The sequence below is a fragment of the Myxine glutinosa genome, chromosome 9 (genome assembly GCF_964187855.1).
Source record: "Myxine glutinosa chromosome 9, kmMyxGlut1.1, whole genome shotgun sequence".
Taxonomy (NCBI): Eukaryota; Metazoa; Chordata; class Myxini; order Myxiniformes; family Myxinidae; genus Myxine; species Myxine glutinosa.
Window position 1 is genome coordinate 34,142,271 of NC_136269.1, and position 12,995 is coordinate 34,155,265.

The following is a 12,995-nucleotide window of genomic DNA, read 5'->3' on the forward strand; positions in this document are numbered from 1 at the left end:
CTGTCGAAGGGGTTAAGACTTGCAGTGATGTTCGAGAATTCTAGGCCGAACATCATTCAAGTCTGGACTCCTTCTCCTCCTTTGTACACGACATCTTGATTTTTACCTCAAAGTAATGCAAAATGCTTGCAGTTCTTCTTTCTCCAGCGATGGTATCACCAAGTAAAGTCTTGCCAATGCGTTGGTTTCGACCCAGGTTCCCTCATCAAGTGCCAATACTTCAAGGACATGAAGGCCAAAACAAATAAAATTATGTTGTTCAAATGAGAACGAGTGTTATAATATATAATTGTGCCGTCAAAGCCAGCAGGATGACCTCGACGCCCTCGAGGTCGGCACGCTCTCCTCAAAAGCTGTCGAGCCTGGGTTTGGATCTAGGTCCAGCTATAAACTGAGATCCATCAGTGAGTCTCTACTCCCGCCTCTGGAACAAACTCCCTCACTCTCTTCAATCCCACTCCTCCCTCCAGGTCTTTTAAACAGCTGTTCACCACCATCTCTTATCTTCCCCCATCCAAAACCTTGATCTTTTCTACCCCCGTTAATTCACCCCAAATCCACTTTTTTTTTTTTGAAATACCGACTTTTTTCTTTCCTGGAAGTCCAAGCAGTGTCCATGTGTTTTATACTCCCCCCCCTCCCCCCGCCACCTTCCCATGCCTCCTCTCCCAAGCCCTCTCCCTCCCACAGATCTTCCGTTGTCCCTGTTCTCTGCTGTTGTACTTGTGTGCTTCCCTCTCTCTCCCCTTCTTGTCTCCCGCTCCCTTTTTTGTATGTTTTGTGTGTCCGTTTTTTTTTGTGAATGATGTTAGCTCTTACACGAGCCGCGATCTTGTATACAAAAAATAATAAAGAGTGTCGTCTCTCGGATGGACGCTAAACGGGCACCCCGTCTGCCGACATTGGTTGGCGGATGTTAAAGATCCCACAGTGTCCTTCGTGAAGTGTAGGCGAGCAATCAGCGGCACAATAAACAAACTCAGAATTCCTTCCATAACCTTGAGGGAGAACTCGTCAGGAGCACAGCCACACCTTCAGCCAATGATACTACCCCGCAGCCTTCTGCTACACATAAAAGAAGAAGACTGCGCCATAAAAATGCCACTCTTTTCCACTGCTTCCATGGTTGAGGACTCGTTCATTGCGGAGTAATTTTGGACAATCCCAAATGTCCTTGAGGGTCCGCTTATGTTGGGGGCTCCAAAACTGAAGTAGACTATCGATAAATATTTCCAAAAAACAAACCTGGTCACACAAAATCAAAAGCAGTTATTATTACAAGATGTTTTTAATTTAGTTCATGTCAATAAAATCTTCCTTTTTACATTGTATTTCCTGCTGGTGTGATACAGGTTTTGGGTTCTCGACTGCATGTAAAAATCTACATGGACTTATTGTGGGTGTAGTAAAGTAATTAAGAATCTCTTAGAGTAATGCTCATACAAGGTTATGTGCATGGATTTTAAATGTGCTTAATGTGCTTATTTATGATTTTAAATGTTAATTTTAATTTTAAAAATGATTTTAAATGATTTTTTAAATTTTTTTTAATTTTAAATTAATGATTTTAAATGTGATTTTAAATGTAATTTTAATTTTAAATGTGATTTTAAATGGTTATGTGCTCCTCCATCTTTAAAGAGCAATCCTGGTTAAAGTTCCCACAAAAAATAAAGTGCTCCTCAACTCCCCAACATATTTGGTTGAGGTTTTCACAAGGATTGCAGTGTTTGCACTGGAGCCAATTGTCTCCATGGTGATGTGGGTGATGATAGACATGCACAGGTTTGTACAGCCCTCGTCTCTAAATATCTAGCACTGGTATCACCCAGTAGCTTTTATTAGTTCATTCATTCATTCTTCACTTTATTACAGTGTAATTCAAATCTATAAATACACCAGTGTTCCTGTAATATGATCATGGTTTACAGATATTCGAAAGTCTAACCCCAGTTCACCTTCAAAGGGAAACTAAGACACGTTGTTTGACATTCAAAGTCGATGAATAGATTCCACATGTCGAGGCAAACTGTTTCATGGTTATCAGTTCATTCCATGAGTTTGTCTTGTCCCTGGGAATAAGTTAAGCCTGTTTAAGAATTGCCCTGTGTCTTCTGTAAATTACTTTCGTTTCTTTTCCTCTCCTTTGGTTTCTTTGGTCGTGTAAATAATAGTAATAAATACCTGTTCCTCCTTACTTTCGTTTCTTTCTCGTCCGATCGCTTTCGTGATTTCTTCCAATCGAGTACCCGTGGCACGATTTCGGCAGAACCGCTTACAATCGGGTTAGTCAATTGCTAAACCGCTCGGCAATTACCATCTTGTCCGGGATTTGAGCGGGGCCATCCACCTGCTTTGTGGAGGGATCGGCGGAGGTGTCCGGGAATCCCCCTGACCAATCACTTTGGCCAATCCTATCCCACAAAGGAGCGGGGTGGGTCCAGGAACGGAGATGGCCAGCTTAACGACGAAGGGATTAAACCCCCCTCGGTAAGGGGAGTGCCGTCACCCGAATTCGTAACAATTGGTTAGACTTTTGGTTAGACCTTTCTCCATCATCATGCTTGCATGTGTGAGCCGTGCAAATCAAAAATGCCACGGTCCTTCGCAAAATGGACAAAAATTCTCCCCAAATGGAATACAGGAGAACGGATGATTGTACGACAGCAATACATCATGTCAGCTGATTTTGAATTGACAATAAACAGAAAAACCAAAGTGTATTTCAGCGTGACCTCGGTCTATCAGCTAAACACCACCATGATTGATGGTTGCGGTTTCATGGTTTAAAAAAAAAAGGTTTAATGCAATGTCTCTCTCTCGCTCCATCATCCCTCCTAATCCCATCCCTCCTCCATGTGAATATCAACAATGAAGTTTCAACATAATCAAATTCAGCTTCAGATTATAGACTTACCCAAAGTTCCCTGGACCAACTGGTATTGCCCGGTGACCCCCAAAACATGTGAAGGCGTAGAAATATTGGCAGCGGGTCCAACTGGTTCTCTGTCGTTTGTACATATTAAACGAAGCAATTCAATATAAATGGTGCAACTTGCAGTGAGAGTAAGTTTGTCTTACTACATCGTCGTATTCATATGCAGCACGTGGCTGCGGGGTTAGCATCCGTTCTTGCAAGGCGCAGCAGTGCCGCTAGTTTACTACACGATACAACAACAAAGAAAAGTGCAAATCTGAAATATAGTCGTGAAACCAAATGATACCATCACATAATAATAATAATCTTACCAGAATGGAGCAAACGTGAATGTCACCGAAACGCCAAAATTGGCGTGGTAGAAATAGCGCCACCTTTGGTGATAGTTGGTATTACAAATCACCTTCCTTTATCTCACGACATGGAATATTGGTCCGAGAAGGGTACTCCCACCTGGAGGGCAGGAGTGCCCACTAATAATATCATCAGACATCGTATTTGAAAAGAAATCCTCAAGTGGATGGAAATGATGAAAAAACAACAACTGTCAAACATGGTAAACAAAAATCTACTCATAAGAACCAACACTTCAAAATATGAGGGGAAAAAAACAACATAAAGCAAACAAGAATTGGTGTCATGATGCTTTGACCATGAGTCTGATGAGTCTGAGATGTGTCCACTCATGCAATGAACGCATTGCTATGAATGGAATCCAGTTCCAGTGGGAGCTTATGTGCCTTAAGAAGGTGTCTTGGACCCAGTCTTCTTCCTCCCCGACTTAAACGACCTCTCCTATGCTCTGGAAACCCCTCTTTCTCTTTGCGGATGACTCCACATACCGACTACAGTACGCCCCATCCCACCGACAGGCACATATCAGCGGTGTAATTCTCTGCTGATCTAAGATTTATTCGAGGTCTGTCTCACAAAATGGAACATGTCCTTAAATCCTGGTGAACATAATCCTCGTCTCACCCTGTTGCTTCAGAAAAACCGTCCAACTAACCCACCAATGCCCATGACCAGTCATTGGAAGAGGTTCAGTCTCTTGAATTTCTAGGCCTCACCATCAGCCATGATCTCTCCTAGAATGACCTCGAAAACCTGACCTCCAAATCCAGGAGCAGCCTGGGCATTCTCCATCATTCCATTGTAAACCAGAACTATTCACAGCTTACAAAAGGCTAAGGTCGCAGGAACTGACCTTTGTCCCTCCTGGAATGTAAAGATCAACATTATTGGAATCTCCTGGGACGAGGCCAAAGCACAAGGCCTGTTGTTTTGGCATTTCAGACGAAACAGTGGACCCTGGTGGGTTTTTTTTTTTGGTTTTTTTTAACTGCCTCTGCTCTGGTGTACCTTCCTCTGCTGTCTTAACACTCCAACCCTCCTCAGCACCTCCATTATGCACGTTCTTCCATGAACACCCTCTTCATAAAAGCATGCGGTGCACTCCCCTCACACATCATCCCCTATGGCAATACATGATCCTTTATTTCCCCCATGAACTACAACTACCCCAAATGTCTCACTTATTTGAAATCGAAGCCATTTTGTTTCCATCGAGCGTGGCATTCCGACCCGTGCCCATTGTGCATGAAGCGTGATCTTTCCTTTTCTTAAGACGTTGTCTTTCCCTGTGCCCAAAAGGAAAATTATATAACGTTATATTTTCGTTCTTCCAATGCGTCAGACTAATCATAGAATCAAACACGATTGATTTCACCTTAAAAGATATCGCAGTAACCGTGGCAAAAGAAAGTGTAATGCGTGACGACACGAGGAAAGATTCACACTGATGGGTGCCTAATTCGACTGAGTGCTTTGCGATTGACTTTCCAGCAGTTAGTCAGGGCAGGAACTTGTGATTTGTTCAGGATGCTGGTGATAGTTCACCTACTTTTGGCGAAGGACACCACCGTGGGCAGCCCCATAACTACAGGGACGAGAGGAGTGGGGGAAAATCCCCCCCCCCCCCCCCCCCTCAAGGTAAACTTACACCCTCTCGAGATTCTGACCGACCAAAAATAAGAAAGGTTAGCATGAGAAAAATCCTTGACCAAATCCTTTCCCAGACCATGGTCTCAGGTAAAAAACCTAAACTTCATTAAGCAGAGAGAGGGTAATTAATCGTGATATATAAGTGGTGTAAACGGTAAAAGGCATCAACGGTGGTGTTGTGGTGGATTTTTTTTTTTTGGAGGATTTTGGCTCTGCTTTTTATCATTGGAGACCACTCATCTTAAAAACATGAACTCCGGCACAAGGGGGTAGAATTTTATTTGTCCGGCTCCTTTCTCATGTGTTCTTGCAGAAGCACAATCGTCTTAAGTTGTTTTGATGCGTTTTCTTGAAGAAACGCCCCCTCTTGAATTTTATTTCTCCCTCCCTTCGGCTGGCTACAGGCCTGACAGTGGGATCTTTACCCCCAAATGATATGGGTGATATCGATGTTATCCCCGACTTTCCCCGACTGATCTCGGCCGTCGATGGTCTGATGAACTTTAAAATGTGCACACGCATAGATCATCACGTAATAAACACAATGGTAAAAAAAATATATTCATATGTTAATTTGTCTAATTATTGCCTAATTAACTATGCAACATGCTAGTTTTATGCATTTTGCACAGAAACCTACAATTTTTGACATTGGAGACACGAGATTGCATGAAAAGTGTACAATATCAAAGAATTACGTTTCACAAGTTGAAAATCATGTTTCCTTATTATTTTGGGTGAATGTCCTCATGCATGTAACCCCTATTCACATGTGTTTGTTGCACATAAACATATGCAAAAATTGTAGTTTTCTAGGACATGTGACTACTAATTTTCATGTAGCACCTGAATGGTAATCCTGATTTGGACATATGTGGTATCAAAATGTGCGGAAGACCCGAGAGAAAAAAGTTATGAGAAAGAGAATTCTAAATCCCCAGCAGTTGCGAAAAAAAGTCGAGGGGGGCCTCCCAATGTAATCCTTCACATGTGCTGAAAACATGCATGCGTGATGCACATGTAATCCTTCACATGTGCTGAAAACATGCATGGTCGATATTGCATGTAATCCTTCACATGTGCTGAAAACGTGTATGTAAATTCTTCAGATGTGCTGAAAACGTGCATGTGCGATGTGCATATAATCCTTCACATGTGTGATGCGCATGTAATCCTTCACATGTGTGATGCGCATGTAATCCTTCACATGTGCTGAAAACATGCATGGTCGATATTGCATGTAATCCTTCACAAGTGCTGAAAACAAGCATGTGTGATGATCATGTAATCCTTCACATGTGCTGAAAACATGTATGTAAATTCTTCACATGTGCTGAAAACATGCATGGGCGATATTGCATGTAATCCTTCACATGTGCTGAAAACAAGCATGTGCAATGATCATGTAATCCTTCACATGTGCTGAAAACATGTATGTAAATTCTTCAGATGTGCTGAAAACGTGCATGTAAATCCTTCACATGTGCTGAAAACATGCATGTGCGATGTGCACGTAATCCTTCACACGTGCTGAAAACACACACAGTGAAGGTAATTCTTCATTATTTTCTATTCCCCTGAAATCTTTCATATTCCTTGGTTTCCCTTTTCACACAACTCGTTAATACGCTCTACTACTCTCTTCTCATTTTCTCCCTTTTTCTCCCACTCTTCTGACTTTCTTTTTTTTTTGTATACAACATTGAGGGTCGTGTAAGAGCTAACATTGATCACAAGAAGACAAACTGACACATAAAACATATGATAAAGGGAGCAGGAAACAAGATGGAGAGCAGGGACATCGGGAGATCTGTGGGAGGGGAGGAGGCATGGGAAGGGGGAGGTAAAAAAAACACATGGACACTGCTAGGACTTCCAGGAAAGAACTCAAGGTGAAATTGTTTGAAGTCAAGGTAATTCTATTAAGTTATTTGGAGGCAACAATTCTGCAATTAAACATGATCTTTTCTACCCTCCTAATCTCCTCATTCCCCCTTCCAAATTTCCAGTTTTTTTCCTGAGAGGTTCCTTCTGTATTTATCTTGTCCACCCCACGTGTCCTTTCCTGCCCCCCTCCCCAATTCCTTCGCATGTCCATTATGGATCATAACATGTTGTCAACCAATATTAACTGCAACACTTCCATAAACTTGAATAAATAAATAAACTCGCGTTAGATACACCAGTGACGTTTACTTATAAGCAATTTTGCCAGAATGTTCTCAATATGTAATAAATTATCTATACATGTTTCCATGATGATTTATGTATGGTTACGAGTTGTATCCAAATACAAACTACAACATGATTACTTCACTACACATACATGTACACACACGGGACTAAAACTTACCTAGCCCAGAAGCGACCCCGAGGTCGGTTTCCATCCCAGACAAATAACTTTATTTTCCCAAATTTTGCTCCTTCCGGAACCTGCAAGGAATCTATACATTTTGAAACCCTTGTCCGATCTATTGGTGCATCCAATCGCACAGCATCATGTCATTTGAAAAAGAACAATGAGCAATCGACTATCGTGTTAGCAACTATTTAATGAACGATCGATGGAAACAAAATGGTGCCCATGACCCACATGACCAGAAATTTCCAGGACGCGCCATGTCGCTACTGCTAGTATATAGAGACTCTACTTGGTTCCTCCCCTCCCCTCTGTCCTCTTCTCCTCTCCGTTGACCCCCTTGCTTGCATCCAAATGAATGTGGCCCCAATGTCAGTTTGGTGTCACTTTGAACCACAATCTCATATAATGAATGATCGTTTTAAGGCCATTTTCCCCGCTAGAGCAGGGGTTAGCCTTGCGGGCCCCATGACAATCATGGTTCCCTGTTTGAGGCAATGTTCCCTGTTTTATGGCCGGATGCCCTTCCTGACGCCAACCCTTGGTCACGCTCTTAGGATGCGCAGAGATACGGTGTACCTATTCTAAATCGGGGCATACACCGTGATCATTCATCCCAGCAAGCTGATACTCAATTTGCCGACCTCAGAAGGATGACAGGCTGAGTCAACCCCCCTGGCGTGAATTCAGCGATCGACCGGGATTCGAACCCAGGATCCTAGGATCCCAAGCCGGCACCCTAACCGCTAAGCCAACACCAGGCTTTTCTTCATATAGAAGAAAAATATTAAAATGACATAGGAGGTGGCAGTAAAAACATCACACCATTTTGCGAATGTGATTATATATATACTGTACACACACACACACACACACAGCGAGTGATAGGTTGCGACAGAATGCAGAAATTTGAAATAGGTGAAAGAAGGAAAGTGAAAGACAAAAATGGAGGCACGCCATCCACACCATTAAGTCAAGTGGATATATGTATATATACAGCATATCCACTTGACTTTATGGAATGAGCTCGTGCATCGTAATCCAATGATTGCAAGTTCAAATCCAATGGGAAGACAGCAAACTGCACATTGAATTTAATGTCAAGCAAAGCTTTATGCAAGTCAAAACAAACTTTGTGCCAAAGTTTATCTCAATCGACTCAAATACAATGGAATGGGCAAGGCAGCTTCACCTTTGACCCTTTGCAATCGAAAAGGCATCAAAAGAATAAAAGGGGACAGGGTGAAGGGAAGGATCTGGGTGTATTGGATGAAGGCACGTCAATACTAAATTGGAATAAGACTGTTCAAAAATGAAGAAATGGTGAGCGATTATAACTGTTGGAAAGGAAAGGAAGAAAGGAATGAAGAATCACTCACACCCCCCACCAAAATCAACATACTTCCCATCCCTGTAGGTCTGTAGGTGACACAATTACCCTTTGTACACTGTACATGAAAAAAAAGAAGAAAAAAAAAGAGGAGTTTTCCCTTACTATCTGTCACATTAGGGACTCTTCTGTTTTTGACTCTGAACTGTAAGAAATGGAGGCATAGGCATGAATCCATCTAACCAACGACACGTTACCATCATGTGTGGGTAGGCTTGTGTGTCATTGAAGATGACAAATATACGTGGCTTGGAAACTGAGTCCACCACGCTGTGGTACCGCAGAGGCGAAGACGTCTGGTGACTCGGATCATTGGTGGCCGGACGTAGGGGTGGAGCGCACAGTTCCTCGTGTCCGATCGCATAGTCTCCGGTAATGACTCTGGAAACGAATATCCGCTTGAGACCGCCCTTGCCCTTCTCGGGTGGAGAGTACACGTCTCGCCCGGAGTAGACGCATTCTGTGGCGAAGTACACGCCGCGGCCATAGAGAGCAGCTTCAACGGGAACGGGGAGACAACGGAATGGGATTAAATCACATGTGAAACGGCCAGATGCAATATTACAACAAGAAAAAGAGCAATCGGAGATTGCAAACCCTCGCCAGGATGTATTTTCTGTGGTTTTTAAGGCTTTTGTGTTAAAACAAATATGGCGGCCGAACCACGTGACCGATGACGTCATCATTATTTTTTTTCTAAACTAATTTATTCCTAGATTATGCTCAAGAAATTTCATCTTGATCGGATGAAGTTTTGTACTTGTCGAATTATGATGTCATAATGGGGGCACCTATGACATCATCATTAACATATTTTATTCCCCATGGAGAGTTCCTTACAATGACCCATGTCTCAATTTTTGCTATGCAGCGCTTTCGGTGCAACGTTTTTCGGTTTTTCCAAGATGGCAGCCGAACCACGTGACATATGACGTCATCATTATTATTATTTTTCTCCACCAGTTTATGCCGACATAGCGCTCAAGAAATTTCATCTTGATTGGATGAAGTTTTGTACTTGTCGAATTATGACGTCATAATGGAGGCACCTATGACATCATCATTAACATGTTTTATTCCACATGTAGAGTTCTTTACAATGAGCCATGTCTCAATTTTTTCTATTCAGCGCTTTCCGAGATATAGAGGTGCAAAGTTTTTCGATTTTTCCAAGATGGCGACCGAAACACGTAACCTAGGTCGTCATAATTATCAATAAAAATTCTACAGGTGGAGTTGCACCTATGGTGAAAATTTCCTGTCAATCGGACCAACGGTTGCAGAGAAAATCATATTTATTCTGTGCGGACAAACAAACAAACGAACAAACGGACTCAAATGCAATACCCTCTCCTCTGGCGAGGAGAAATAAACATCTTGTGTTTGTCAACAATAACGATGTGGATCGCTTTTACTATCTAAAGCCACTCTGTCATGTTGCTGTGACATTCTGAATGGTTAGCTTTTATTTATACTAGGGCATGCCCGTACTATATATATATCTAAAATTATATCCCCCCCCCTCTATTTACATGAAATGGTTTGGTCCAAAGCGAACGGCTTGCGAGTACGGTGACAATCCCCCCCCTCTATTTACATGAAATGGTTTGGTCCAAAGCGAACGGCTTGCGAGTACGGTGACAATCCCCCCCCTCTATTTACATGAAATGGTTTGGTCCAAAGCGAACGGCTTGCGGAGTTTGGTAAAGAAATCGCCATAGCGTGCACAAACGCGCAGGAAAGCGAAAGAATCGCAAATTAGTTTTAATTAGTTTTAAAACATAGTTTAACGCCAACATAGTTTGCCAACGTGAAATAAATGAATACGCTCTCAAATGTGCCGTCCGAGGCAGAGTCTGTTCGGCACGTTCGGCACACGTGATAGCTCGCTGCTCTCTGATTGGTTGAATCGTTTTTTGGACATAGCTCGGTAACTACTTGTCCGATTAATATGAAACCTTGAAAAGGCACATCCTTGGGTCCCCAGCAATATACCTGGCAAGTTTCAAGTATATCGGACCCGTGGTTGTCGAGAAACAGCGGTCACAGACATACAGACATACATACATACATACACACAGAGATTACTGGAATTATAGATAGATGTAGAAGTGCATTTCAACATCCGCCCACACTCCCAACCGCAACTCCCCCCCCCCCCCCCCCCCTCGCCCTCCACCGCGCCCCCACATCTCCCCAACTTTCATTTTGTGAGAATGCAATGGGGACTCGAACTCAGAACTTCCTCAATCCTGTCACCAAAACCGTTAACAGATACGTACTTGTATGCGCACGATGCAGAGTTGATCGCCCAGAAAGTGAAGACCGTGATGATTTGATGCTGGCAGGAATTGACCAACTTTAACTTTTACCTCCTTCACTTTTTAAATCGCTCTAAAGTGCCTCAGCCTTTGTAGCTACCTGAAAGGTATATAATATTTAATGATCCCAGACCCCATTCCTTAGTGGGCGTAGGGAAGTGTTTTAGGCCTCCACAAAAACGAAAATGAAAAGCATGAAAATTCACTTTGGGGTACCTCCCCCCCCCCTCCCCCCATCAAACCCCCCCGGATACCCTCAACCAGTGTGCCTCACCGTTCCTTCCGGCGTAACTGCGGTTGAAGCCGTGTAAGCAGATATCTGAGCAGGTGGCAGCCTTGGTTCCATGGTACAACATGCGCTCCACTGGATGAGCACTGGTTGCGTTCTGCTGCCTCCACCTATCACACTCGTGCTGCACCTGTTCTCGTTTTAGGAGGAACTGGCGATATAAAATTGGATTTTGTATTTTCTCCACCTGTAAAAACATACAATCCAGTATGAAGAGCTGTATGGTATTGATTCTTTGTAAGTAATTGTGGGTGGGGGGGGGGGGGGGGGAGGACGGGCATACGTGAGGAGGAAACGATAAACAACACAAAAAGAAGAGCAACAATGGCCTGAAGAGGAACAAAATGGGCATGTTTAGAATAGATTGTGGATGGGGGGGTGGGGGGGAGGGGGGTGGAGGGGGAAACAAAGAGGACGAATGAATGCAGGTGGGCCACGAACCTGTACTTTGGGAGGGGTGAGCAGATGAGGGTTTATTGAGGGATTATGTGCAAGCTGGAGTGGCTTGGGAGGGCAGATCTAGGTGAGGACAGCAGGAGCAAGGCCTGCTGTGTTAGTTTGTATTACATAGAAAGCCAATCAAATCGCCACCGGTGGGAGTGTGATGGTCCTTGGGAATTCATCTCCTATCTCGAGATTCGAATAACACTGAAGGCCTCCCTCCCTTCCCACTCCTCCCTCTCAATCGCCTCGATGACAATGGGCTTCACTAAAAAGTTGTAACACTTTTGTCTCACAATCAAGGACATGTTGCATCAGAATTGCCTGCAAATAACTTACATCCCCGAAATGTCACCCATATTCCGCACCGAGTAGAACAACCTTTATTATCTCCGCCACCAAAGATGGACGGAGGTTATGTTTTCACCCCTGTCTGCCTGCAAGCCAGATATCTCAAAAACTCAAGGATGGATTCAAACGATATTTAGTGGACAAGTTGGGAGTGTGACGAGGCCGAAATGATTTGATTTTGGTTAAAACCAGATTCTCGATCCGGATAGGAAGTTTTGTTTGAATTTTAAAAAAGTGATTCTACACCATTGAGAGATGGGATCAAAATTATATACAGCACAATATCTCAAAAAGTTATGGACGGATTCAGGAAATCAGTGGTACCCAAAGTGAAGATCAGTGGTACCCAAAGTGAAGATCAGTGGTACCCAAAGTGAAGATCAGTGGTATAGTGGAGATCAGTGGCACACAAAGTGAAGATCAGTGGCACCCAAAGTGAAGATCAGTGGCACCCAAAGTGAAGATCAGTGGCACCCAAAGTGAAGATCAGTGGCACCCAAAGTGAAGATCAGTGGCACCCAAAGTGAAGATCAGTGGCACCCAAAGTGAAGATGATTGGTACCCAAAGTGAAGATCAGTGGTACCCCAAAGTGACTATCAGTGGTACCCAAAGTGAAGATCAGTGGCACCCAAAGTGAAGATCAGTGGTACCCAAAGTGAAGATCAGTGGCACCCACAGTGAAGATCAGTGGTACCCAAAGCGAAGATCAGTGGTACCCAAAGTGAAGATCAGTGGTACCCAAAATGAAGATCAGTAGTACCCAAAGTGAAGATCATTGGTACTGTTACGAATTCGTCACTTCCGTTGTTGTGGTTTTCATCCACTGTAAACATTTTTGATTCCATGTACTATTATTGTTGTCGTTTAAGGGAAATAGAGGTTACTATTTTAAAAAGGTAAA

The 12,995-nt window shown here is 43.2% G+C and overlaps 1 protein-coding gene across 5 annotated transcripts in view; it reads right to left on the reverse strand.

Moving 5' to 3' along the window:
- Positions 1 to 694: 694 nt before the first annotated feature.
- PARP10 (poly(ADP-ribose) polymerase family member 10) overlaps positions 695 to 12,995 on the reverse strand; it is a 91,231-nt gene continuing 78,930 nt past the window's right edge. For 3 of the 5 annotated variants that reach the window (XM_068129322.2, XM_068129319.2, XM_068129320.2), the window contains exons 14-16: positions 11,287 to 11,488; positions 8,889 to 9,187; positions 695 to 6,752 (exon numbers count right to left, since the gene is read on the reverse strand). In XM_068129322.2, the coding sequence (XP_067985423.2) occupies positions 6,663 to 6,752; positions 8,889 to 9,187; positions 11,287 to 11,488 (591 nt within the window). In that variant the 3' untranslated portion in view covers positions 695 to 6,662. Of the gene's footprint in view, positions 6,753 to 8,367; positions 9,188 to 11,286; positions 11,489 to 12,995 lie in introns of those variants that run through there. The other 2 variants (XM_068129323.2, XM_078784259.1) reach the window with 1 other exon arrangement.